General features: G+C 38.8%; 4 protein-coding genes across 10 annotated transcripts in view; 3 read left to right on the forward strand and 1 right to left on the reverse strand.

The window, feature by feature from the left end:
* The window catches only part of wdr25 (WD repeat domain 25), a 42259-nt gene extending 32876 nt beyond the window's left edge, over positions 1 to 9383 (reverse strand). For all 3 annotated transcript variants that reach the window (XM_067479540.1, XM_067479538.1, XM_067479539.1), the window contains exons 1-3: positions 9254 to 9383; positions 7886 to 8623; positions 2995 to 3142 (exon numbers count right to left, since the gene is read on the reverse strand). In XM_067479540.1, the coding sequence (XP_067335641.1) occupies positions 2995 to 3142; positions 7886 to 8611 (874 nt within the window). In that variant the 5' untranslated portion in view covers positions 8612 to 8623; positions 9254 to 9383. The remainder of the gene's footprint in view (positions 1 to 2994; positions 3143 to 7885; positions 8624 to 9253) is intronic.
* A 229-nt stretch (positions 9384 to 9612) lies between these two features.
* On the forward strand, positions 9613 to 13487 carry LOC137101298 (tryptophan--tRNA ligase, cytoplasmic-like). Its single transcript, XM_067479544.1, has 11 exons — positions 9613 to 9760; positions 10043 to 10166; positions 10328 to 10547; positions 10704 to 10812; positions 11034 to 11153; positions 11257 to 11439; positions 11518 to 11618; positions 11899 to 12011; positions 12096 to 12269; positions 12346 to 12486; positions 12666 to 13487. The coding sequence occupies exons 2-11, from the start codon at positions 10053 to 10055 to the stop codon at positions 12828 to 12830; spliced, it is 1440 nt and encodes a 479-aa protein (XP_067335645.1). The 5' UTR covers positions 9613 to 9760; positions 10043 to 10052; the 3' UTR covers positions 12831 to 13487.
* A 2250-nt stretch (positions 13488 to 15737) lies between these two features.
* Positions 15738 to 19363, forward strand: LOC137101297 (tryptophan--tRNA ligase, cytoplasmic-like). Of its 3 annotated transcripts, none has more exons than XM_067479541.1 (11): positions 15738 to 15880; positions 16129 to 16252; positions 16414 to 16633; positions 16780 to 16888; positions 16992 to 17111; positions 17220 to 17402; positions 17503 to 17603; positions 17794 to 17906; positions 17991 to 18164; positions 18241 to 18381; positions 18561 to 19363. In XM_067479541.1, exons 1-11 carry the CDS (start codon positions 15825 to 15827, stop codon positions 18723 to 18725), a joined length of 1506 nt encoding a protein of 501 aa, XP_067335642.1. In that variant the 5' UTR covers positions 15738 to 15824; the 3' UTR covers positions 18726 to 19363. The 3 variants fall into 3 exon arrangements, with proteins under 3 accessions (XP_067335642.1, XP_067335644.1, XP_067335643.1); XM_067479543.1 differs by having other exon boundaries at positions 15818 to 15836; XM_067479542.1 differs by lacking the exon at positions 15738 to 15880 and adding an exon at positions 16015 to 16033.
* A 921-nt stretch (positions 19364 to 20284) lies between these two features.
* LOC137101299 (mitochondrial basic amino acids transporter) lies at positions 20285 to 25885 on the forward strand. Of its 3 annotated transcripts, XM_067479547.1 has the most exons (5): positions 20285 to 20677; positions 21873 to 22020; positions 22199 to 22242; positions 23471 to 23554; positions 24148 to 25885. In XM_067479547.1, the coding sequence occupies exons 2-5, from the start codon at positions 22014 to 22016 to the stop codon at positions 24916 to 24918; spliced, it is 906 nt and encodes a 301-aa protein (XP_067335648.1). In that variant the 5' UTR covers positions 20285 to 20677; positions 21873 to 22013; the 3' UTR covers positions 24919 to 25885. The 3 variants fall into 3 exon arrangements, with proteins under 3 accessions (XP_067335648.1, XP_067335647.1, XP_067335646.1); XM_067479546.1 differs by lacking the exon at positions 21873 to 22020 and having other exon boundaries at positions 20286 to 20677; XM_067479545.1 differs by lacking the exon at positions 21873 to 22020 and having other exon boundaries at positions 20300 to 20677; positions 22199 to 23554.
* The last annotated feature ends 70 nt before the right edge of the window (positions 25886 to 25955 follow it).

The raw sequence follows: 25955 nt of genomic DNA on the forward strand, positions 1-25955 counted from the left end.
TTCAACTAGTGAGCTGCGACACCCTGCCTGTAGCCCACTAGGAGTGGATTCAAGATTCTACAAATTAAATAAGACACAGAAACAACTGCAAAGATAGCCAAGAAAAATGGCCTCTGCACAGTGGTCTGAATGTATAAGCTACTCTAAGTCCAAATGCCTGTAAAAAAAACCAATTGGTAGTGCTTTCGGTTAGGAATTATGTGGTAAAGTAAGGGGTCAGACATCCTACTAGACACTTGCTGGTTATTATAATGGCCTTTTCCAAAGAGAATTCGACTGAACAGAATAGGCCCAGCTGCATTCCTTCTTAAGAGTGGAGAGGCACTGCATTACTGTGGACACTATGAAAACATAACATTCAATCTAATTTCACTCTGACATGGCAAATACTTTCATTCTGCCATTTCCAATCCCCACTCTTAGTAGAGATCATGTTAACACATATGCTGCAGGAATGCTGCAAACATCAATAAGTTTGCAAACATTACTGTTATAATAACGCAAACTCCTTGGCGTAGTCCTGTCATATATCAGAAATACAAATCTTCTGGAAAGATGGCAGCCATCTTTGCCTTTCAAAAAAACTGATATACAGATTATAATGAAAATTAATTTTGCTGTGAAGAGAAGCACAATTATGTCACTTAAGTCTGTATTAAATGAATAGGATGCATGCAGACTTGCCTCATGTTCTTTTCATTGCAAGTGTTACTTCTGCAGTCTTTAAAAACATGTTTCACTACACAGCAGTTGTACAGAAACTGGCCTGAAATGTCCAACTCCCATATTAATATTCAACTAAAATGAATTTCCTTCCTTCCTTTCATGCTACCATAGAAATGCATGCTTATTGCTTTATAATGCCATCAAACATCTACAGATCCTCATACTCAGAAAGAGAAGAATTTATTTCATTTGCTATACAAATTAATAATAGTAATATAAACAGAATACGTACGAATAATAAAATATTATTAAAAATCGAAGGTGTTGATGTGTGAGAGCTCTTTATAACTTATATTATTCCAAAGCTGTACGCATGAGGATATCCTCCTACACTGTTGACTACTTAAGTATATAAGACCAAAATAAACATTTGTTTGTTTATGGTTGTGGTTTGCAACGTTCCAGTATAAGGTCATAGTGGCTGCTCCTGTGGTGATGTATCCATTATTGATCCTCTCTCTAGAGCTGCCTGTGTGTGTAATGGGCTGGCAAAGCTATTATCCGTAGGCTTTATTGGCAAAACTAATACACGTGGTGAGAGAATGTGTTGACCTAGTACTGTATGGGCCCCTCAAAGGAGGTCTTTTCTATATGTCTAAACACTCTATCACAACAAATAAAAAATACATTAACTTTCAGATTATTTTTGGTTTAGTTCAACCAAGACTGTCTGAATTCTTGCCAGTATTTTGTATTGTCTTGATTTATTTCGATATCAGACTGGTGAACATGCAGTCTTGCTTTTGATTGACTGTTTGACATCTTCACATACTTTCTGCCATGCTTGTTTAAACTACAGCATTTCCAAAGCAAACAAAATTATTGATCTCTTCTAAATGTCACCTTGAAAACGCTTTTTATGACCACACACAAAAAGGGTGGCAAACTAATGAGCCTGTGGAATTTGTTTTTAATGTGAAATATTTTACTGGTTTTCTGTAGAAATGTTTTTTTAAGAATATATGTACATATGTGTTTGCTTGTGTGTGAGCGATAGAGATGAATAAAAAGAGAAAGCTGGGTCCCATGTTACTGGCCATTTTCATGAAGGCAAACATTTAGGCTCCGTAGAATTCAATTTAAAGTAAAATAAGACAGTCCACAGATAATTCACTATAGTGCCTTCGCAGGATTTAAGGTCTTCAGAGCAATCAATGAAATGGAGCAATGAAAACTGCAGGGCATAAATAGTGAAACCAATTGCAATAAAATTGCTTACGTTTTATTTACAGAAGAATATCACTTATAATTTTCTTTTGTAATTTAGGTGACATTGAGTCTATTTTATTTACTATTGTTAATTATATGTTTTGAGTTTGTCTGGTATTTCTGGTATAGAAACGTGTTCTAGTTATCCTGCATAAGTGACTATGGAGAAACGTCAATGGTATTTTAGGAAGGTTTCTTTTTATGTGAGTAAATCTATTGAATTTGGGATATGAAAGCTTTTATTGTTCAATTATAACAACATATTGCAACATTTAATCTTGTTAGCCATATCACACCATAATTGTGGTGTCTTGTGAGCTCAAATGAGATGGAGAATTATACACTTATCAGCCATAACATTATGACAACTAAGAGGTGAAGTGAACAATGTTCTGGCCGATTGGAGTAGGGACCATAGCATTGGATTCAAAAACACCAAAGGCTTAATGGAAACAGCAGTTTTTTCATTTCAATTTTAGGAAGCCAGCATTTCTTGGCTCCACTTGGAGGGGTATGTGGAATGGGATAGTTGACCCTTTATGATGTATTCACTTTAGAAATGCTGATTTTGAAGGTGGCTGCCCCTGAAATGGGTCACGATTACAAAGCGAGAAACTGAGAGAGAAGCAGCTTTGCAATTAATTCAGTGAGTTTATAACAGGTTTTGGAGCCCAGGGCAATTTAAAGTTACTCCACACATAAATTACTATACTAACATTAAATTGGAGTTGGAAAAACACTGCAGTGGCAAGAAATAAAACTGCTAAGAAGTTTTGTTTTTGCACAACACCAGCAATATGCCTGATGAAGGTCAAACTACATTTCAGTTGGGTAAATGTAATGTTGTTTCTTTTTTATTATCTGAGAAAAACACAAAGGAGCACCACAGATGTTTTTGTTTAGTATATCCAATAACTGAACTGTGGACACATGCAAAATTGAATCTAGTGGTGATCTCAGTTTAGGGCAAATTTACAGTGACATACTAAAAGTAAACCCAGTGGTTTGTTATGTGACTCTGCATTCATCCGACCAACAGGAAGAAGTGCTGCGGCTCACCTGTCTCTACATCTGTGATAGCAGCCGTGTTGTCAAATGAACCAGTGAGAAGGTGTCGCCCGCAGGGGGTCCAACAGGCATCACGCACGGCTCCCGAGTGGCAGGTGTAAACCCTGAGGCATCGGCCACTCTCTGCTCCATCCCACACCTGCCAGACATGGACACATCACATTGAGTCAAAGTAACAATACACAATACACTGTAGCAGCAAAGTCATTTTTTACTGACTGTGCACAAACTTCAAGAAATAAAGAAAGCTATTATAGTTCTTCTTCCACTACATGAAACACACAGTATGTGCTATAGAACATAAAAGTAAAAGTAACTGAAGGGACCTCTTGCAAATTCAGAGCAGAATATTATAAAGTACAAGTCTTTTTTTTTCTTTCATAAGGATGCTTTTTCTTAAATTTTAAAAAAATCTGAATGAAAAGAAATAAAAGCTATGATTTTCCTCAAGGCTGAAGGGTGACATTTACAACTGCATCCTTTAGACAGCTTACAAACAACCAGCACGCCAGATGACAGAAAGAAGAAGTTCAAAAGACAAGGAGCAACAGACTTGCTGTGCTCTTCTTTACACAAACAGGAAGACAGGACCTTTATGCTTTGGACAAGGTTTCAAGGCAGCTTACTGGCAATAAAGTGCTGCAGGTCTGATTTGGTGGCCACTGCACTACCCACTGAAAATAGGGGGAAAAAAATTTAATGTTTATGCTATGCCTTTTGCATACAATGCATACAAGATGTCCTCCAGCAGAAAATCTAGTGAACATAGTTTGTCTCTTTCTCAAAGATGAAAAAGAGCCATAATCTAAGCCATTCTCACTTAAATTCAGTTGCAATCTAACTAAACAAAATTCTACAGCAGCCTGAACAGCAACACGTACACAACTCTGGATTAATTTGCAGAATGTAAAAGCCAAAACATTAATTAATTATTCAAACTAATTACCTTTGAGTGTGCCTACAAATCAATTCCCATTGGGGTGTAATGGCTTTAATGGTTCTGTATTGTCCGAGGTTTCTCTGACAACAGACGAAGCAGAGGAGAAAAGCACCCAGCTACCTTCTGTTTGTTGTGGCTGTCATAACCACTGTATATTATCTATGACCTTACTGGATTGAATTGTGATATCATTGTGCTAAAAGGGGCCTAAACCGATGATATGTTTATTAGTTGTGTGTTTATCTGGCAGATTGTTTTAGTGTTAATTTTGTCTTTGTCTTCAATCCACAGTGAAATGATTTTGCCCTGTGCTTCAAACAAGACCACTTGGCAAACATGGCTGTTAATAGTGTGACACCTTTTCCATAAAATTTCCTAAAGTTGCTGAACAGTGTGATTTTCATGTCAGACATGTCATGAACAAATGACTCTCCTCAAAGCCCAGTGGGTGCTCAGGTCTGATGCCCACCAAGATGAGGTATTATACTAATGATTAAATGATTTTTCTTTACTGGCATTGCCAGAGTCACAGGGGAACTACAAAGAACTTTGGGGCACTGCAAATCTCTCTCTTCCTCTTTCTGTGTTTAATTATTAAAGCTCCCTCCTCTTTACAGCATATGAAAAATACTAAAAGTACTGTACAACAGTCCCCACAGGAGATAGACAGGACGAGGGGAGAGTGACATATAAGTCCAGCAGGAAGTAGTTTAAAAACAGGATGCCATAGATGGCTCCAGGATGAAAACTATGTAACAGAAAGAGACAGACACACACTTTTTATTGCAAATGCTAAATGTTACATGCATCTATTGATAATATTTTTTATTTATTGTCCAACAGATTGCTATGCCTGTTTTCTGTATTATCAGTGAAACAGTGCCATCCCGAGGTATAATCTGTTAAATCTGTTAAACAGCAATTGATAATAGGACCTTTACTCACAAATGTTTTGTAACATATTCAGACATCTGCAACAAAGCAGCAGGTTCCACAAGTTCTGTCTCGACAATGACAGAATTAACAATATCCACCATAACAACACCACTACAATACAACGTGAGGACCACGCATGGGCAAAAATGACTGCTTGTTTATTTGCATCCCTTTTAATTTCACTGGCCACTTAACAGACACGCAGAGTGGATCCTCGCAGATGACTCATAGGGGTAATCTGCTTCCTAAATGACTCTCAGTAATTAAAACTAAATTGGTATTCATGTTATCAACTTAAAACTGCTGCCTTACACCTGCTGTAGCCATGGTGACAACAGCTGCAAACAGGCTGGAATAATAAGAGTCTGTCTCTGCCTTTGAGGACCTGACAGACAGGATGGAGGAAGAGGAGTCGGAAGGGCGGTGGGGAAGAAACACACGCATAAAGGAGAAAGTGTTCAGACTTCATAGAGTATGTTCCCTCACTGCCTTCAGTCAAACTGCTGAAAGACAATCAATAGGACTGTACAGTATGTCAATAAGTAAGCAATAATGTATGACAAGTTGACCCGGTCAGTCCTGTGCCAGGAGTATTACTTTACTCAAAAAAGGTTCCTTTCCCAAACTACAATCTTAGACTGTCTTTAAATTACATTTAAATGCTCACACTTTTTTTTTTAAACAGTTGTTAATCTACACATATTTTGATAATTTATTAATCCTTCAGATACTTTCATTGCAATGCTGCAAAACACCCCTATTTTCTAATAAACAGTGTTCTTTGAGGAGTGTTTTGAATTATAATTCAGACTAACAATAAGAAAAAGCAATAAGACTAAAGCAGCTGTAGTCTAATCTGGACCTTGAGTGCGAATGTCCTGCTTGTTTTCCAACTTTCCCCTCAGACACTCAAGGTCCAGATTTCAGTATATTGGGCTAGAGCTCAAACAGGTAACATTTTACATCAACACTTATTTTAATTAGAATTTTAATAATTTTTTTTTTAAATAAAAGCCAAAAAATTCACTGTGGTGTTTTGAATGAGAGTTGCACAAAACCATTTGTAGACGGTGTTAGCAAGAACATAGTCAGCAGATTGTTATATAAAACACATTAGTTGTAGCCCTAAGACACTTTAAGAAACTGTAATGGCCAAAATATTTTCTTCCTTTTAATACAATGGAAAAACAAACCATTATTCAGTATTCCATCTCATTCTCTACTATTTATTAAACGCAGTGGTGATAAGAAAGCTTTCTTCACAAAGAAACATCGTAATTAATTTAATCACTTTAGTGATTATTTTTTCCAGATTTCATCACAATAATGATAAATGTTTGCTAAGTAAATGAAAGACGCCTCAAGTCCTGCGATTTTAAACTACGGTTGTAGCATATTAAAACACATGGTGCCAAGAGCTCAGGATGATTATTTTATTTATTTATTTTTATTTATTTTTTTAGAGAAAAATAAATCTTTTGAATTCAATTATTCAAAAACAGTGTCTCTCTCTCTCACTCACTCATGTGCAGATAAGCAAAAAATATAATATATCATATTTTCCTGTATCAATTGGTTTAACAGAAAAACCTTTTTTGGGATAAGGAACCAAAGAAATGGTGGCATATCAAAAATTTCCTTCCCTTCTCAGCTGACTTTCACCATCTGCTCCAACACCCTTTTCCAGGTGCCAAATGGGGTGGCTGCAACACTGCTGTACTTGTATGATTATGCAAATGTTCTTATGCATATTTAAATGATTAATTATTTAGACTCCTCTTAGGATATTGGTGGGATCGCAATTTCATGCGCGGCATAGAAATATCTAGTCTCTGGCAAACACCTGCATTGCTTGACCTTTACTGTGGGGAAATGAGGGATTGTTTTCCTGGTGTGCAATACAAAAAAGGATGGGGAGGGACAATCAGAAAGAACGAGAATCCTGTGGGTCCTGACATACATTCAGCAGACAGTGACAGATATGATTCTAAAGAAAGCGGATTGTGGTGTATTTATAAATTGAGGCAGCAGGGCAGATATTATCTATCTGTCTGTAAAACTGCGTAAATTACGCTGACACAAGTGTCAGGTGAAGGATTATCCCCTTAGACCTCCCAGATGCACTTGGCACCTGCCTAAAACTATGCTGACAGATGAATTTTTATGTTCTAGTCCAAAAAGGTGCTTTCTGTACTTCTGCCTAAACATGACCTAAGATAGCAAAAGTGCATTAAATGTTTGTTTGTGAAAAATCATCACATTTTAAATAGTTGGTCGTGGCAAACATAACACGTTAACCCCTTTTTGCAGCAATAACCTAAGATTTCCTAGTATTTCTTTGATAGTTTAGAAGGATTTTAGGCCGATACTCCTTTTGGATCAACTTAATGGATAATCATTGGCTTCTTTGCATAAACTGTTTGCATAAACTTCAGGTCCTGATTGTGGACTCATGAACATTGATTTTAGCCAATGCAAGAGAGGCCTTTAGATACCTAGCCTAGTGGTTTCTTGTGAGTCCTGGACTTGTATACACCTTGCTCTTGACGTGATCTTTGCTGTTTAACTGAAGAGGGAAACAATGGTGTTGAATTTTTTATACTTCCTGTTATGTCCAAACTCTTTAGAAATTAGTTTATAATCCTTTCCAGCATGGTGAGCATCAACAACTATCATTGAACAAATGCATTTTTTGCTTTATTTGGGTTACTTTATGTGGTTTAAGGTCTTACATAAATTCTTATCACAGTTTGTATAAAGCAGTTGTAGAGAAATTCTAAACCGTTCACTTTAAAACACTGCTGTATGAAGTCAAGGAGGAACAGACAAGGAAAAAACACCAGTGTAACTAAACATATGCATTTGTGATTTTGAAAAAGAAAAATGAGCAAGCCTACCTATCACTGAACTACAGAATCATTGAATCCCATTCTTTGCATTTTTTTAGATTCAGAGGCCAAGTCTCAAAATGCATTTTTGCTGACGCTTTATTCTAGCTCTCATTACCTTGAAAGTCTTGTCCATGGAGGCAGACAGCAGCAGATGACCGAGATGAGGCACAGGACACCACTGCACTGTGTTGACTGGGCCCTGGTGGCCTCCCAGGCTCATCAAAAGCCTCCTTGGTGTGCTTGCTGCACTGGGCTTGTGACCAAGATACGGCTTCACTATTGCTGATACTTCTGAGAGAATGTGACCTTCATTGCTCTGATTCCCTGAGATTTGCTCTGCTGGATGATCTGAGTCCATTGTCTTTACTGAAGAGGCAACCCTCTGTCTCTTGGGAATATATGGTCTGACACCAGACAAGACAGCGTCTTGTCTTTTTGCTGGGTTGAAGCCATTGCTAAAGCTTTGTGGCATGTGAGAAACAGTCTGCAGTGGTGAGATGTTCCCCTGCATAGCAGATAAACTCAGATGACCAACAGGAAATCCAAAATGCTTGTCTTGTGCTGTCCTGCTATAATATTTCATTTCACTACCAAAACATCTCTGTGGCTGTAAATGTGGTCGATGTGTAGATCTACTTGGTTCTGACACAGTTCCATAATATTCCAACAATGTTGGGTCGGGGTCATTGATAAAACATGCTACTTCTGAGTTATTACATGTCACAGTTTCTTGGTTTTCCTCACAAGATCCAATTTGGACAGAAGCTGATGCTTTCTTATCCGTTTCAGCCACCGATTCATCCTCTGACTCGGAATCCTCATAGGCCACTAATGAAGACATCCTCACATTACACTGAAAACAAAAGAACAGCAGGTGTGACGTCAGTGCAGCCAATCCATTACAAACGCGGGAGTGACATCTAGCGGTGGCATGGAGTTCTGCACGTTAAGTAGCATAACTCAGGATTAGGTAGATCTGTTAGCATTAGAGTTAAAAGTAACTTGACTCGCCAATTTAAATGTTCAATATACAAACGGCATGTTAAATTATTGACTCACAATGGAGGTGAAGTGAAAGGCACCGCACCAGCCCAGCACACTGAGAAATATCAATAACTCACAGTGGTGTCATTTTAACCAACCTGCAACACGTAGAGGGCACAGGACGATGGTTTTCCTACGAATTTCCAAATTTAAATTCCGCAACTTTATCCTGATAACTCCTGTTATAAGTTAACACATCCAAAACGGAAGAAAAGCCACAGCCTATTAGGTCCGTGTACTACCTTTACTTTGGGGCAAATATACTACTGTTGTTTGTTAAAGTGAAGCTACAGAGCGGCCGCTGTGTGTGAACGTCTACGCGTACTCATTACTAAACATCAAGTCTCATATGCCGATATAGCAAAAATAGCTAACGTTGTTCATTTGTATCTCTTATTTTTTCTTCACTTTGGACAACCTAAAAATACAGAAAACATACCCGGTAACTGTAGCTTTAACTGAGGGAACTGGAAAGTGGTACAATCACCAACATAGCCGACTCCTGAGCGTTAAGCCACACTAGAGATCCAATATCCCGCACGAGCGTTTGAGTTAAAGCAACGTTTCAGAATAAAAGTAATATTTCGCTTTTTCCACTGATTGCCGAGGCTTCCTCCACGTAAAAACGTTTATTTTGAAAGTAATCCATAGGGAAACGGTGCCTGTCTTCTTCTTCCGATATTTTGTCTCTTTAAAGTAATTTACATTTAATTTCCCCTACTGGTTTCGTGTAAATTCAATATAAAATAAGCATAAAAAGTATATAATTTGTTACTTGTACTAAAATGTATGACGTATGTTTCATAGTGGCATTTTTGCCCAAATAAATCAATAGCGGAATCTTCAGCACGCATGTTTAGGTAGGAAGGATTAGAGGCAAACACCATCTTATTCAGGCTTATGCAAGTTGAATCAGCTAGTATTCAACTGTGAAGAATATTGCATGGTAAGCCTTTTTAATTACATATGTTAGGTACTCCCTCATTTATTATGATTTTACTTTATCATTTGATACATATGTACCGCATTTCTAGGTGGTATCAGATGCTTACCCAGTTGATATCGAGCTAACTAGTATTGGAGCAGCAGTTCACATATGGTAGCTTTCGCAGCTGCTGTGACAGGAATCTTTGCGACTTGCAGTCTCGTGTTAACAGTACTAACTCCTGTATATCTATATAGTATTCAGAATATTTTCAGTAATGGATTTATGCTTTCTCTTGGACAGTATACAGAAGATGACAGACAGCCAAGGAGACTGTGAAGGAACGATGAGTCCAATTGAGCTCTATGAAAAACTGAATGCACAAGGAGAGAAAGTCAGAGCTTTAAAAATAGCTAAAGCAGATAAAGTAAGTACCTGGAGCCAAAACAGTGAATTGACTCTGAGGTTTTGTTATTAAAGGTTGGTTACACTTAATTGCATAACACATATTATGGGTTCCTTCTAATAAGGAAAATTGGCTTCTTCTATTGAAGTGGTTTATCTGATTGGCGTCTTTTGGGCCCCCAGGCTGACACTGATGCTGCTGTGAAGTTGCTGTTAAAATTGAAGGTGGACTACAAACAGATGACAGGTCAGGATTACAAAGCTGGGTGTCCACCTTCAGTGAGCTCTGTTGTCTCTGACAATGGGACATTAACAGATGGTGGTAATGATGATGAAGACACAGTGGACCCATGGAACGTTTCCACCACCAATGCCAAAGGGGTAGACTACGACAAACTCATAGGTAGGATTAAGAGTCTAAGCTGTGACCTTCACTTAAAGAGTTGAAATTCTTTACCTAATAAATTGACTCTCAATATCATTTTTAGCAATGTATCACAAACTACAAGTTATTTGAAGGGTAAACTGAAACAATTTCCATTTTGTTACATCTATTTAGTGAGGTTTGGCAGCAGTAAAATTGAAAAGGAGCTGGTGGACAGAATAGAAAAAGTCTCAGGACAGAAGCCTCACCACTTTTTAAGAAGAGGAATATTCTTCTCACACAGGTTTGTATTATAGAAACAAACAAAAATATCGTACCACAGCCATGTGATTTCTAGCAAATGAGTGTTGAATATCAGGTCTTCTTCCAGTCATTCTGAAATGTAAGGGTAGTCGTTATCATACTAAAACATATGAACATATGACCTTGATTGTGAGAACGTGAGGGCTCATGAGGAACTGATACATCAATAAAGACCTTGTCTCTCCTTGCTGTTTTTGACAGAGATATGCACCAGGTGCTCGATGCATATGAGAAGAACAAGTCCTTCTACCTTTACACTGGCAGAGGTCCGTCCTCAGAAGCCATGCACGTTGGTCACCTCATCCCCTTTATCTTCACAAAGTGAGTTCTTCTTTTCAAAGTTATGACCTTAGGCCTCCACTTGTATGAATGTAATAACATGTAGATTTTGTAATGATTCTGATTATTTACTTCCTTGTTCCAGATGGCTTCAGGATGTATTTGACATCCCTCTAGTGATCCAGATGACTGATGATGAAAAGTACCTGTGGAAGGATCTAACACTCGAAGAATGCCACCATTTTGCAGTGGAAAATGCAAAGGACATCATTGCCTGTGGCTTTGATATCAACAAGACCTTCATCTTCTCTGATCTTGACTACATGGGGTAAAATACATAATTTTTATTTTAAGTCTGATTTATTTATTTTATTTTTATTGGGTTAATTTCAATGTGTTTCCACAGTTCATCCCCAGAATTCTACAGGAATGTGGTTAAGATCCAGAAGCATGTTACATTCAACCAAGTCAAAGGCATCTTTGGCTTTTCAGACAGCGACTGCATCGGTAAGACAACTGAAATGTCTTCAGTGCCTTTAAAAACCTAGGCATTTGAAAACTTCTAGGCCTGATTATGAATTATGAACAACTTTTAATTTCTCTCTTTTACATGAAAAGTGTTGTTTTCACATAAAAAAGAAAAAGCTATATAAATCTCGATATAGCTGAGGCAGTCACAGGCATGTGTTTTTGTACAGTATAATCCTGTGTTTGTGGTTTTATTGCATTAGTCATTCTAAAGTAGGAATACTTTGTTTTTGTGTTTTGTTTATCTTTCTCCATTCAGGAAAGATCAGCTTCCCAGCCATCCAGGCTGCCCCATCCTTCAGTAACTCTTTCCCACAGATCTTTGGAGGTAGAAAGGACATACCGTGTCTCATCCCGTGTGCTATAGACCAGGTCAGGACAGATTCCCAATAACACACAAAAATAAAAACTGTTTGTGGTTTACCTGTGTTGTTATATGTTCTTTTATTCTTCCAGGACCCCTACTTTAGGATGACACGTGATGTAGCTCCTAGGATTGGCTATCCCAAACCAGCTCTGCTGCACTCCACGTTCTTCCCCGCCCTGCAGGGGGCCCAGACTAAGATGAGCGCCAGTGACGCCAACTCCTCCATCTTCCTCACCGACACACCTAAGCAGATCAAGAACAAGGTGATTCTTTTACTAGCTAGCTCCTAATGAATAGTTAGTCAGACTTAGATTGACCTGTGTAACTATATACTCACAGATCAACAAACATGCATTTTCGGGAGGAAAAGACACAGTGGAGGAGCACAGGAAGTATGGTGGCAATCCAGACGTAGACGTTTCCTTTATGTACTTGACTTTCTTCCTGGAAGATGATGAGCAGCTGGAGAAGATCAGACAGGTGAGGGTGTAGTCAACAATGCCACAATTCAATGTAAAATGTGCTCTCTGTATTTTTCCTTTAACTTTTTATTTTGCACTTTATTATCGTTTATCTGTGCACCTTCACCCTCCTCTATGGCTTTGTTTCTGTACACCCATCCTATGCACACCTATTCAACCAATCTCCCCTCTCTGCAGGACTACGCAAGTGGAGCTCTGTTAACTGGAGAACTGAAGAAGATTTTGATTGAGACTCTGCAGCCAATGATTGCTAAGCATCAAGAAAGACGCAAGCAAGTCACAGATGAGACAGTCAAACAGTTCATGACACCAAGGCCTTTAAATTTTAATTTGCCTGCTTGAGCATCTAAGACATTGGGGGGATCATTATGTTGTTATTGGCAGTACAAGAACAAATATTTAACCCAGCTGTTTCCTTTCAAAATCAGTGTGGTTGGTAACCTGAAGGTGGGCATTTTGTCATACTCTTTGCATCAAAAGTGCTTTTAAATGTAAATTCTTGGACCTGTGATATGTGTCTTTATCAAACTAAACATGTGGCCATACCTTTTAACTGTCATGTTACTTTTTAGCATCACACTGCACCAAATGTGCTTGTTCATTTTTATGAAGTGTTGCATTTGCAGTGCTGCTGTAAGGTCTCATTAGCCGTGCTGCTTTACCTGAAATTAAGTTCAGGAGAGAATGATAATTACAGCATGGTACAAGTATAAATTGTTGGAAAATCTGCTTGGTTATCAACAGCAATGGACCCACATATTCACATTGCATTTTTGGTAAAGAAAACATAGCATTCTGAACAACTAAAATATGTGACAAAAGCACTTCTAGTGTATAAGATGTAAGTAGGAATAATTGTCTTAAGGAGAGTAAAAAAATGTATCAGATTGATCAAAATGAAGGTAACTCCTCTAAGTCATGAAAACATTTCATTTAACTTGTTCTGAGACTCAAAATTAAAAATGAGACTCAAAATTAAAAAACTTGAATGATAAAAAATTGAATGTCCATTTTAATGAGTAATTCCATTTAGATAGAACTGACTTAGATGGAACTGTGTCATTGTTAGTGTAACAAATAACATAACACTAAATAAATAAGTACAACTAATAACACTAAAGCTTTTTTCTACTTCAAAAAATATTTATGAACCCAGATGACTCCATCCATATACACTCAACAAAGGCATTATTGTAGGAGTGTCATTACAGTCAAAATGAGATAAAAACTCTGGTTGTCAGCAAAAAATAAATAAATAAATAGATTGTCCCTGAAATAATAATCATTGAGAATCATTTTGTTCAGCACAATAGTTACAAGTTACTTTTTTAAGTTAATAATACTACACTATATTGCCAAAAGTATTTGCTCACCTGCCTTTAGACCCATATGATCCCATTCTTAATCCACAGGGTTTAATATGATGTCAGCCCACCCTTTGCAGTTATAACAGCATAAACTCTTCTGGGAAGGCTTTCCACGAGGTTTAGGAGTGTGTTTATGAAATACATAATACACAGTGCTCGCAGTCTTCGCTCTAATTGATCCCAAAGGTGTTCTATCGGGTTGAGGTCAGGACTCTGTGCAGGCCAGTCAAGTTCTTCCACACCAAACTCACTCATCCATGTCTTTATGGACCTTCCTTTGTGCACCTAAATTCATTTATTTGAATGGGTGAGCGAATTTTTTTGGCAATATAGTGTATGTACAGCATCATAATAAGACTTTTGTAATCGACGGTGAGGAAATTCTATGTTATTCAGCAGTACTTTTTGTGGGGGGGGCGGTCCTTTAGGCATATCCCGGGAGTTCATTATTTTGAAATAATATTAAATTAGAAAAAAATGCTACAGCATTAAAGTAATAAACAAATAATTATAATTAGATTAATACACAGAGAAGATCACCATGTATCTCAGATTTGATATATTTAAGATGACCATTTACCACAAGCAAACAACATGAACAGTTTCATATTATTTGATAGTTTGGGTGAACTATACCCTTTAAAGGAGGGTTGAATTTGATCTTCATGGAGCCCTAAAGATTATATTACAGGCCAAATAAACTACCAGTGGCAAATGCTTTTCTTGTTTTTTAACTTCCAGTGTCAAAATAGACTTATCTTTAGAATGAGACACCTACAGTACAACAAATACTATTTTTATTATTTCACCTACTATCAGTGGCAGAACCAGATCATTTTTATAGGGGTGGTCAGCAAGAGATCAGTACTAAGTTGGGTGTGGCCACGCCCAGAAAGATTGTTTTTTTCCATTTGTCCAATACATTTTCATAGTCATAATTTAAATAATAATTTAAATTGGGGCGACTGTGGCGCAGGAAGGTAGAGCGGTTTGGCTCCTCTGGTCACATGTCGAAGTGTCCTTGAGCAAGACACGGAACCCCAACTTAGTTGCTCCCGGTGAGTGTAGGCCAACTGCATAGCAGCTCCCCCACCGGTGTATGAGTGCGTGTATGATTGTGAGTGTGAATGGGTGAATAAGAAGCAGTGTAAAGCGCTTTGAGTGCCAATAGGTAGAAAAGCGCTATAAAAGTGCAGACCATTTAAATAATTAATTTAAAGAATGAATAAGTGCATGTAAATGTGATAAGAAGCTTCTGCAGCTGCCATGCCCCCCCCCCCCCCCCCCCGCCCCTCCGGCATCCTCTACATCTGTTGCTGCTGTCTGCAGTCTTATTATTAACAGCGATTAAATACGTTTAATGATTGCTCTAATGCCCTCGTTGCAAATATCGATTGATGTATCAAACAATACTAAAATAAAACTATAAAAACAAAATTGACAGGCACAAAATAAAATCCTTTTTTGAGTAGATATTTGCTGAAAATAAAAATGGAGCAGCTTTGAATGAGCTGGGCGTGAGAGCTGATTTCATAAGTTGGAATCTGTCTTACAGCTTCCAGGTTGCTGTGCAGATAATTCTTTAAAAGTTCATAAATCTACGGCGGGACATTAAAAAATGTATGAAACTTCTACAGCTGCTGTTGCGCACCGATGTTACAACTTAGTGACAGGCGTAGATATTTAATAAGGTCAAATTTAAGAATTCACTTTTACTTTTGTTTTTGATTGGTCATAGGCACAGACGGTGTCTGAAAGTCAGAACTGAGCTCTGTCCGGTTTGGCACAAGTGAAACTCCGCTCCGGACTCATTAAACTTGTAGGCAGGGGGACAATCAATGCCTCCAGTGTGACTACAACCACTCACATTGCATCACCCATAATCGTTGTATTTTAAGATAGATGTTTCCCCTCAACCAATAGTTTCATTTTCCGTATATAGACCCGGAAAGACTCCTCCCATCACTATATGCAGGCTGATGTAAGTTGGCTCAGTTATTCCTTAACTGTGAAGAATACTGTACGGTAGGACTGTCTTTTTATTCTTACAGATTAGATACTAAATCAAGGATTAGATCTGAGTGGTATCAGAAGTACCTGTTTAATAGGTCGGGTGCGGGTGTTCACATACGGCAGCTTTCTCAGCTGCTGTGATAACAGTACATGATGGATTTAATAGTAATGTTAATATATCTATATAGTATTCAGAACATTTAATTACTATTTATTTAATATACTTTGTGAATAGTTAATTTATACTATCTCTTGGACAGTGTCCAGAAGATGGCAGAAAGTCAAGGAGACTGTGAAGTTGCGATGAGTCCAATTGAGCTCTATAAAAAACTGAATGCACAAGAAGAGAAAGTCAGGGCTTTGACAACAGCTAAAGCAGAAAAAGTAAGTACCTGGTGCCAAGCTCAAAACAGTGAATTGACTTTGTGGTTTTGTTATTAAAGGTTGGTTACACTTGCATAAAACAAATGGGTTTCTTCGTTTAAAGGAAATAGGCTGTTTATAGTTTAAGTTGTTAATCCTACTGGAGTCTTTTGGTTCCCCAGGCTGACATTGATGCTGTTGTTAAGTTGCTGTTAAAGTTGAAGGTGGACTACAAACAGATGACAGGTCAGGATTACAAAGCAGGGTGTCCACCTTCCGTAAGCTCTGTTGTCTCTGGTGACGGGCCATTAACAGATGGTGGTAATGATGATGAAGACACAGTGGACCCATGGAATGTTTCCACCACCCGTGACAAAGGGATAGACTACGACAAACTCATAGGTAGGATTGAGTTGACTCTCAGCTGTGACCTTAACTTAAAAAATTCTTTACCTAATTCTTTGACTCACAATATCAATTTTTTGCAATGTATCGCAAACTATGAGTTAATTGAAGGGTAAACTGAAACAAATTGTCACCTTTTTTAGTGAGGTTTGGTAGCACTAAGATTGATAAGGAGTTGGTGGACAGGATTGAAAAAGTCTTGAGGCAGAAGCCTCACCGCTTTTTAAGAAGAGGAATATTTTTCTCACACAGGTTAGTAATATAGAAACTGAAAGTATTTATTTGTTTCACGCCAGTCATGTGATTTCTAACACAAATGTTTGCACAATACTTGTGTCATTGCTGTTTTTGACAGAGATATGCATCAGGTGCTGGATGCATATGAGAAGAACAAGTCCTTCTACCTTTACACTGGCAGAGGTCCGTCCTCAGAAGCCATGCACACTGGTCACCTCATCCCCTTTATCTTCACCAAGTTAGTTCTTCTTTTCGAAGTTATGATATGAGGCCTTAACTTGTATGGATGACATAACTTGTAGATTTTATAATGAATAATTAATGATTATTTACTTCCTTGTTCCAGATGGCTTCAGGATGTATTTGATGTCCCTCTAGTGATCCAGATGACTGATGATGAAAAGTACCTGTGGAAGGATCTAACACTCGAAGAATGCCACTATTATGCAGTGGAAAATGCCAAGGACATCATTGCCTGTGGCTTTGATATCAACAAGACCTTCATCTTCTCTGATCTTGACTACATGGGGTAAAATACAATGGAAATTATTCTAATATTTCATAATTTTTTAATTTATTCTAATTGATTACGTTATTTTTATTGGGTTAATTTCAATTTGTTTCCACAGTTCATCCCCAGAATTCTACAGGAATGTGGTTAAGATCCAGAAGCATGTTACATTCAACCAGGTCAAAGGCATCTTTGGCTTTTCAGACAGCGACTGCATCGGTAAGACACCTAGTGCCTTTACAAACTGTGAGCAATCATTTAAATCTTCGCGATACTACTGATATAGGATGAAACGGGAAATGTGTTGCTTACAGCAGAAAAAGCAGTTTATACTCATTGTATTGCCTTGTATTTTTCTTATTAGAGCGCATCATGCTGATTAATAATAGCATAATTTTTCTCCATTCAGGAAAGATCAGCTTCCCAGCCATCCAGGCTGCCCCATCCTTCAGTAACTCTTTCCCCCAGATCTTTGGGGATAAACAGGACATACCGTGTCTCATCCCGTGTGCTATAGACCAGGTAAGGACAGATTCCCAATAACACACAAAAATAAAAACTGTTTGTGGTTTACCTGTGTTTGTATATGTTCTTTTATTCTTCCAGGACCCCTACTTTAGGATGACACGTGATGTAGCTCCTAGGATTGGCTATCCCAAACCAGCTCTGCTGCACTCCACGTTCTTCCCCGCCCTGCAGGGGGCCCAGACCAAGATGAGCGCCAGTGACGCCAACTCCTCCATCTTCCTCACCGACTCACCTAAGCAGATCAAGAACAAGGTGATTATTTTACTAGCTATCTCCTAGTGAATAGTTAGTCAGACTTAGATTGACCTGTGTAACTATATACTCACAGATCAACAAACATGCATTTTCGGGAGGAAAGGACACAGAGGAAGATCACAGGAAGTATGGTGGCAATCCTGATGTAGATGTTTCCTTTATGTACTTGACTTTCTTCCTGGAAGATGATGAGCAGCTGGAGAAGATCAGACAGGTGAGGGTGTAGTTAACAATGCCACAATTCAATGTAAAATGTGCTCTCTGTATTTTTCCTTCAACTTTTTATTTTGCACTTTATAATCGTTTATCTGTGCACCTTCACCCTCCTATATGGCTTTGTTTCTGCACGCCCATTCTATCCACACCTATTCAACCAATCTCCCCTCTCTGCAGGACTACGCAAGTGGAGCTCTGTTAACTGGAGAACTGAAGAAAATTTTGATTGAGACTCTACAGCCAATGATTGCTGAGCATCAAGAGAGACGCAAGCAAGTCACAGATGAGACAGTCAAGCAGTTCATGACACCAAGGCCTTTAAATTTTAATTTGCCTGCTTGAGCATCAGTGTCTTAACCAAAGTAAATCCAGTTTATGAGATCAACTGATTTAAATCATTGTAACTCTTAACTCATGAAAACATTTCATTTAACTTGACACAATAGAATCACAATCATTGTTACTAATAACACCAGAGCTTTTTTAATGCTGCATCAAGACAAGACAAAATGTTTGCTGTAAAAGAGAAATCACATATTATGTTACAAAATTTTTTTTTTCATTGTGATTATATGTAATCCTACAATCTGTACCTGTATCCTGCTCTTTGTGAGATTTTTAAAGAGAAAAATCTAACATAATTACAAAAATAAGGATTTCATTTGATACTTGGAACAAAATCCTTTGTAGTCAATGACTGCTGAAGTTTGGAACCCATGGACAGTTTCCTCCCACGAGAGTCTTTCTGCCTTCAGTTTTGTTTTCACTAAGTAAAATGATGCTCTGCTCTGAAATCAGCTGACTGACTTGGTCAGTAAAGAACATTTCATTTCTTTCTCTTTAGAAACTCATGGGTTTCCCTTTTTGGTTTCACTTCACCATGGACAGAATTCTATGGTCATCCTTACTTGTCTTCTGTGGCCTTTTGCAGTTGCTGAGCTGTCAGTTAATTCCTTCTTTTTAAAAATGTTCCAAACCATTGTCCTGGCCACTCAAATGTTTTTTTCTACAGTATCCATCTGGTGGGTCTCTTATGTTTTCCAGCCTACTGATGGCCTCTTTCACTCGCATGGACACTTCTTTGCACCCCACAGTGAGAATTCCAGCTACCAAATGCAAATGTAACACTCAGAACCACCTCCAGGCTTTTTATATATGCTTGGTCACTCATGGAGTAACAAGGAAGCAGGCCACAGTTGGCCACCCAACTGCTTGTTAGCCATTTGTTCCATTATTTATTAGCCACCAAAAGGGGTTCTGTGTATTACAATGGCTGTAATTCCTGAATGGCAAACATACTTGGAAAACCCCTTGAACCAAAGCTGAAAGTCTTTACATCGCTCACATCTTAATTGTTTCATTTCAAATCCAATGTGGTTGTGCAGTGAAGACAAATTCCAGAAAACCTATCATTGTTCCAATACTATGAACCTACCTGTATGTACCTATGTTAATCAGTTTATTCTCAATATATATTTCAGTAGATTGAGGTGGCACTGTAAACTTTTCAGCCTAATGTCTGTGGAGATTTAATGTGGCCTATACTGGCTCCCCTTAGAACTTCATACTAGATGCAACCATAGAATTTCTAAGTTGTTTATAAGATTGTGCCTGATTTCCGAGCAATTTTACTATTGCACTACTTTGTAGAAAGGCGTTCCTGATGTTATCTCCTAAAGTTGGCACATATTGCAAGTTCCTTTCTTATCACCCTGCCCAACTGTCCCAGTTGAACACATGATGAGGACTAATCGTGATTAGGACAGTGTGTGGGTGTGTGTGTATCGGGGGTGTGGGATGCAGCAGCCACACACCTTCAGACTCCTTACTGTGTGCAGCCAATAGGTGAGAGGGGTGGACAGCAGCACTGTAGGGGAGTTGTCTACCTCCAAGTAATGTGATTGGGCTGACGTGAAGGGGGAGCAACACGTTTCTTCATGTCTACGTTGAACCCGCCCGCCTCCTCCTGCAGTACAGAAATAGAAAAGGTTTGGAAGAAAGAGCAGATCTAGAAGCGAGTGTGTATACGCAACAGTATAAAAAAAAATCTGTTACCGTCTCCCAAGCTCCGACAACGTGTGATTAACACTACAGGAGGAGTTTGATTATTCTGCTTGCTCAGCATTCGCAACTTTGGAAAGTCAATAGAGTTTAGCAGAAAAGGCTAAGTTAACCATCTCGGCTGAGCTGCCGACTCACATTTGTCAATCATCGAGTTACCTTGACATATTTCAACCTTTAGCGTTATATTTGTAAGGCGATGGCACTGGACTTCGCTGCAGGCTGTATAGGAGGTGAGTACGGTAGCTTCCGTAGGTGGCCACGACTGACGTTGGCTAACGTTAGATATGCTAACCGGGTTAACAGGTTGAAGCCAGCGATTAGCATTAGCCACTCTCCTATTTTTGCAGCGTCAAGCAACGCGTGGACAAGTCGCTCGTATAGTGATGCCACGTCTGAGAATCACTCTAAACAAATAAGCATGTCAGATTAGCAACTGTGTTGTAAATGCCGAATGTAACGCGAAGTTTAAGTGATTTTAAGTCTAGTGAGTCTTGTAGTCAATGCTGTCTATTGTTATACAGTGTCGCCTGAAATGCACTTCCAAAGTGACAAAAGCTCAAATTTCAAACAGAATAGCAGGCACCAGGATATCAAATAACCTGTATCTTTCCTCCCATGGTTATCTGATCACCTCCCCTGTCCTGCTTTGAAATCGAGCCCAAGCCATTTCACCTCTTGACAGAGAAAAATGTATAGAGTTTACGCCTTCATGGAACAGAGGCCACTTGGCGCCAGTGTTCTCTCGTTCTCGTTCTCTCTCTCTGTCTGCCTGTCTGTCTGTCTGCCTGCCTGTGTCTCTCTCTCTCTCGAATCGCGTCAGATGTTTTGTCTTCGTCCAAGGCCAGGTCCTTCCAAAGTGTAGAACATTAAGGTGCCCACTTTTGGAGCCCAGGTTCTGGTGTGTTTTATAATATTTTCTCAATAGAGCTGAACCAAACCAAGCCTTGTTGTGAGAGAATTGACACTTATTTAATACTCAAAAAACTCTCTGGGGCAGCAATTTACCCTGGTGTGTGTTCACCATAGTCACAGATGTATTTCCCTACTCACCACTGCCAAACACTCTCCATTCACTGATTCATGTTTGCCAAAGCCTTTCTCATAGCAAGCTGGGCACACCATGAAGAGTATTCATAAACTGCAGAGTAGTACATAAGGAATGTGATACACTTATATAAACATTGATGCAATAGTGCTACTTAACCACTGACTGCTTGGAAAGAGTCTGTGTACTCACTGACTCACTGTGCCCTAGTATGTGTGGTTAACTGGTTAAATGGCCTGTAGAGTTACTATATGTGTGCACGCAAGTTGTCAGGTCCCGGTCGAGACAGCAGACGTGTGAAGGTAGAACACAAGATGGAATCCAAATACGATGAAAATAATTAATCTTATAAATTCTAATAAACTGTTCTTTTACATTAGGGTGCAATACATTTGAAGATAAGATACCTGGGATCATTCTGGGCTACTGTGACTGTTTGACTCGCTGGCATAGGTCAAGGACAGGGCCGTGTCAAGCTTTCGTCACCGAACAGTGCAGTGACCAGCTGATTACTCAGTCTCATGATGGGTGGGCTGTTTGCTATTGCAAGATGAGCCACTCAATGTTAAAACATTTTCTTTCCTGAAATGAAATCCTATTCTTGTATTGTGTGACTGTGTGCATTGCAGTATTGCTTGTGCCAGAACAATTAGTGCATTTTTAAAATCTAACCGTTTTAAAATAAATCCTGTCTGGCATTTTTCAGGTGCTGCTGGTGTTTTGGTTGGGCATCCATTTGACACTGTAAAGGTGGGTGTCTGTGTCATGCTCTCCACTATTTACTCATGTTAGGCAATGGCATGATCTATTACTTTCTTTGTTAAAATTTTATAAGACAGACCCATCTGTTGGCAGCCTGAATTTGAATTCAGATGACCTATACAGTTACAATAGGGATGAGATAACTGTGGAAGAGGAGAGACTCTTCAGGTTTTATCTACATGAGACCCATTTGAAACAATTGTTTGTGTCTTCAAATCCACCTTTTTAAATATTATTTGTTAGGAACAAATACTTTATATACAGAAAAGTTAAACAACCTTAGCTTTCATATATTGTAGTCCATCACAGAAGTTAGCGGTATTGTTCCAGCTCAGTTACTAGTATGCTTAGATTTGTTATTATGATGGTTCAGAAATTTAAGTGCACTGACTACCAGTTGGATTTCAATGTAATTGTCAAGAAAACTAGGGATAGCTGTGGTATGCCCTCATCTCTGTACAATTATTTTGACCAGGCCACAAAGTCTCAGGAAGTAAGCTGGAAAGAAGAATAACAGATTTTTTTTTTTTTTTTTTTTTTTTTTTTTTTTACAAATTTCTGATAGCAGATTGTAGGTTTTCTGTGAATTAACTGGAATATTCATAGATTTCACTGGAGGCCAATAACTTATAATATTGAATTCAGTTTTGCTGTCATAAAACTTTCAATCAATTTCTTTAAAACGGGCAAAGGACGTTTAAAAATGCCATGCAATTGTTGTGAATTTGCAGCATCTACCTTAGAGGTATATAGAGATGGTGAATGGTTTGGTTGTATACCTTGCTTTCAATGTCGTTTCTCCCTGAGCCGGTGTCTGCTGGGGGGCTGGGGGAAGCTGTCTTTAACAGCAACAGTGTCACTGTGTTGTAGATGAGAGAGAGAAATAAACAACCTCTCCACGGAAATGTGGCCTTGTAAGTATGGACAAGGTCTTTCTTCCTCTCACCCAATGTCTTGTTTTGAGCTAGAGAAATATAAGCACAGAAGAAATCTTTTTTTCTTTTTTATATATATTCAACTTCATTCTTGGTTAATGTTTTCTGTCCCACTTGTCCTTTTTTTTTTTTTTTTTTTTTTTAACCCTGAAAGAATTACCAAAAGTGTTGTCTTGTTCCCCTTTCAAACCTGTATTACAGTATGGTGTTATATTTGTTACTATTTGGTCCTTTTTGACCTTAATTTTACTCGATTAAAACGTGAGGGCTGTCATCCACAGGTGCGACTTCAAGTTCAAAATGTGGACAAACCTTTATACCGCGGGACTTTCCACTGCTTCCAGTCAATTATACGCCAGGAGTCGGTAAGCTTCTTCTTTTTGCAAATGCCCCTTAGAGTTTTACTAGTTTATTTCGAATGATTCCTGTGTTGCATTTGAAGCCGTGGGGCATTTTCATCATATACTTACTAGAGTCTCAAGTTACAGTGGCATCAGCTATGCATCAGCCAGCGTGTTCCTAACATGGGGTGTTAGGGGTGAAAGTGGGAGGTGGTGTGTTAGCCAGCTCCATGGAGGAACTTATTCCTGTGTGGACTAAATAAAGCTTAGTGCATCATGTCATTTGAGCTAAATGGAGTATCTTTGGTCTCTGCGAATGTCTTGTGGCTGTTCCACGTGGAGGTATTAGACTGTATTCCTCACACATTAATTTGAATGACCAGCAAAGAGTTAGGAAGTGCTGTTATAACAAACACCCAAAGTAGCATCTAAACAATGAGTAAATGTAGCAGACAAATGAATTTGACAGTTTGAATTCAGTAAGTATTTTCAGGGAATTATTCTTTAAATCATAAGCACAAAATAACTTGTTTGCAAATGATCATAAACCTGATGCCTCCAGATTCTGGAGAGGTGTTCCCTTCAATGGTTCCAGTAATGAATCTTTTTGTCTGTAGGGTCTCGGTCTGTACAAAGGCATCGGGTCTCCGATGATGGGGCTAACCTTTATCAACGCCATAGTTTTTGGTGTGCAGGGCAACACCATGCGGATGCTTGGCCGTGACACACCACTCAACCAGTTCGTGGCTGGAGCCTCAGCTGGAGCCATTCAGTGTGTCATCTGCTGCCCAATGGAGCTGGCCAAGACACGCATGCAGATGCAAGGGACTGGGGAGAAGAAGTCTAAAAGGAAAATGTATAAGAATTCCCTGGACTGTCTGGTGAGAATCTACAGGAAGGAGGGAATCCAAGGTATCAACCGTGGCATGGTGACCACCCTGGTGCGTGAAACACCTGGCTTTGGTGTGTACTTTCTTGCCTATGATGTGTTGACACGTTCACTGGGCTGTGAGCCAGAAGACCCCTACATGATTCCCAAGCTGTTGTTTGCTGGCGGAATGTCGGGCATTGCTTCCTGGCTCTCCACTTATCCTGTAGATGTGATCAAGTCGCGTCTGCAGGCAGATGGTGTTGGTGGTATCAACCAGTATAATGGCATTATGGACTGTGTCAGAAAGAGTGTAAGGAAAGAAGGTTGGAGGGTGTTCACACGAGGACTCACGTCCACTTTGCTCCGTGCATTTCCAGTAAATGCGACCACATTTGCCACTGTGACTCTGTTTTTGATGTACATGCGTGAGGGAGAAGAGTGCAGCATTCAGGGCTCCGAGCCACAGTCAGTCCAGCTGCAGCCTCTGCAGCCACAGACACAGCCAACAAGCATGTGAGCCACTGTGTAGAAGTGAGTATCGCTACAGCATCAGAAAATCTGTCTACCGTAAATGGACTTTGCAGTAACTTGCAGGTCTATGATCTGTTATCTTGTGTACAAGGTAAGCATCCATCTTCAGAGCTTTAGCGATGTGGCCACATGTAGTATTTAAATAATATATATTTTAAAATATAAGCTGCATTTGTAAATATGGTTTTAAAATGTCCCTGGGTTTTGTACATTTTGTTTGGTTTTCGAATAACTTCGGAAACTTGGTTGTTACAAGTTACTGTAATGTACAGTGATGGTTACAAATGTCCCTAAAAGTTTGAGTCTAAGAAACATGTCTTTAATGCTGTGTTGAGGTCATAATAAAGTTTGCTTTGTATTTGTGTAAATAACTGGCCTCCACAGTTATTAACACGAGTGGAGAAGTCATTCACAGTACTGATTACAAAGTAATCAAAGATGCGTAATGAAAAAATGTATGCATTTGGTCCTTTATGGAAACCTCAATTAGTCTCAACAATAATCATAGGTCAATTAACACACCTTTAACTAGAATATTATCAACTTCTTGTTATTGCAGGACTGTTGTATTAGTTAGTGTACTTGAATTGCTTGCAGCTGAGTATAGATTTGTGTAAATGTAGTTTTCATTTTTGAGGTCACAATTGTGTGTGTGTAGCATCTGTCTTATGAAAAGTCACAAGAATCCAAACTACTATGAAGGGAGAATTATAGCATTTGGCCCATTGCCATACATCATTATAATTGCCAAAACCAGATACAAAATGATAAGGTCTAATTAAAAAAACAAACAAAACTAAATCTGATGGTTTATTTTTTATTAAGGGTTTTGTTCTGGAATATGCAAAGGGAAAAAAAACAAAACAACAACAATTAACATTTAACTCTACATAACCATTCGTTCTATGAGATGTGAAGCGCAATGTTAGGTGCCTCTTTTCTCCACAAGAGGGCGCTGTCAGACCAGGTGTGAATACACCAACCGGTGCAGCCGTTGGCAGAGAAAATACACCTGCAGAAATT

This window comes from Channa argus, chromosome 16 (assembly GCF_033026475.1).
Source record: "Channa argus isolate prfri chromosome 16, Channa argus male v1.0, whole genome shotgun sequence".
Classification (NCBI taxonomy): domain Eukaryota; kingdom Metazoa; phylum Chordata; class Actinopteri; order Anabantiformes; family Channidae; genus Channa; species Channa argus.

Bases quoted from the DNA above. Each gene is read 5' to 3' on its own strand.
- LOC137101298 (XM_067479544.1), top strand. From the start codon at position 10,053: ATGACAGACAGCCAAGGAGACTGTGAAGGAACGATGAGTCCAATTGAG. The intron at 10,167-10,327 runs GTAAGTACCTGG...TTGGGCCCCCAG, and splicing joins AAATAGCTAAAGCAGATAAA to GCTGACACTGATGCTGCTGT. The intron at 10,548-10,703 runs GTAGGATTAAGA...ACATCTATTTAG, and splicing joins AGACTACGACAAACTCATAG to TGAGGTTTGGCAGCAGTAAA.
- LOC137101297 (XM_067479541.1), top strand. From the start codon at position 15,825: ATGCAGGCTGATGTAAGTTGGCTCAGTTATTCCTTAACTGTGAAGAAT. The intron at 16,889-16,991 runs GTTAGTAATATA...TGTTTTTGACAG, and splicing joins GGAATATTTTTCTCACACAG to AGATATGCATCAGGTGCTGG. The intron at 17,403-17,502 runs GTAAAATACAAT...TTGTTTCCACAG, and splicing joins TCTGATCTTGACTACATGGG to TTCATCCCCAGAATTCTACA.
- LOC137101299 (XM_067479545.1), top strand. From the start codon at position 23,159: ATGTGGCCTTGTAAGTATGGACAAGGTCTTTCTTCCTCTCACCCAATG. The intron at 23,555-24,147 runs GTAAGCTTCTTC...TTTTGTCTGTAG, and splicing joins CAATTATACGCCAGGAGTCG to GGTCTCGGTCTGTACAAAGG.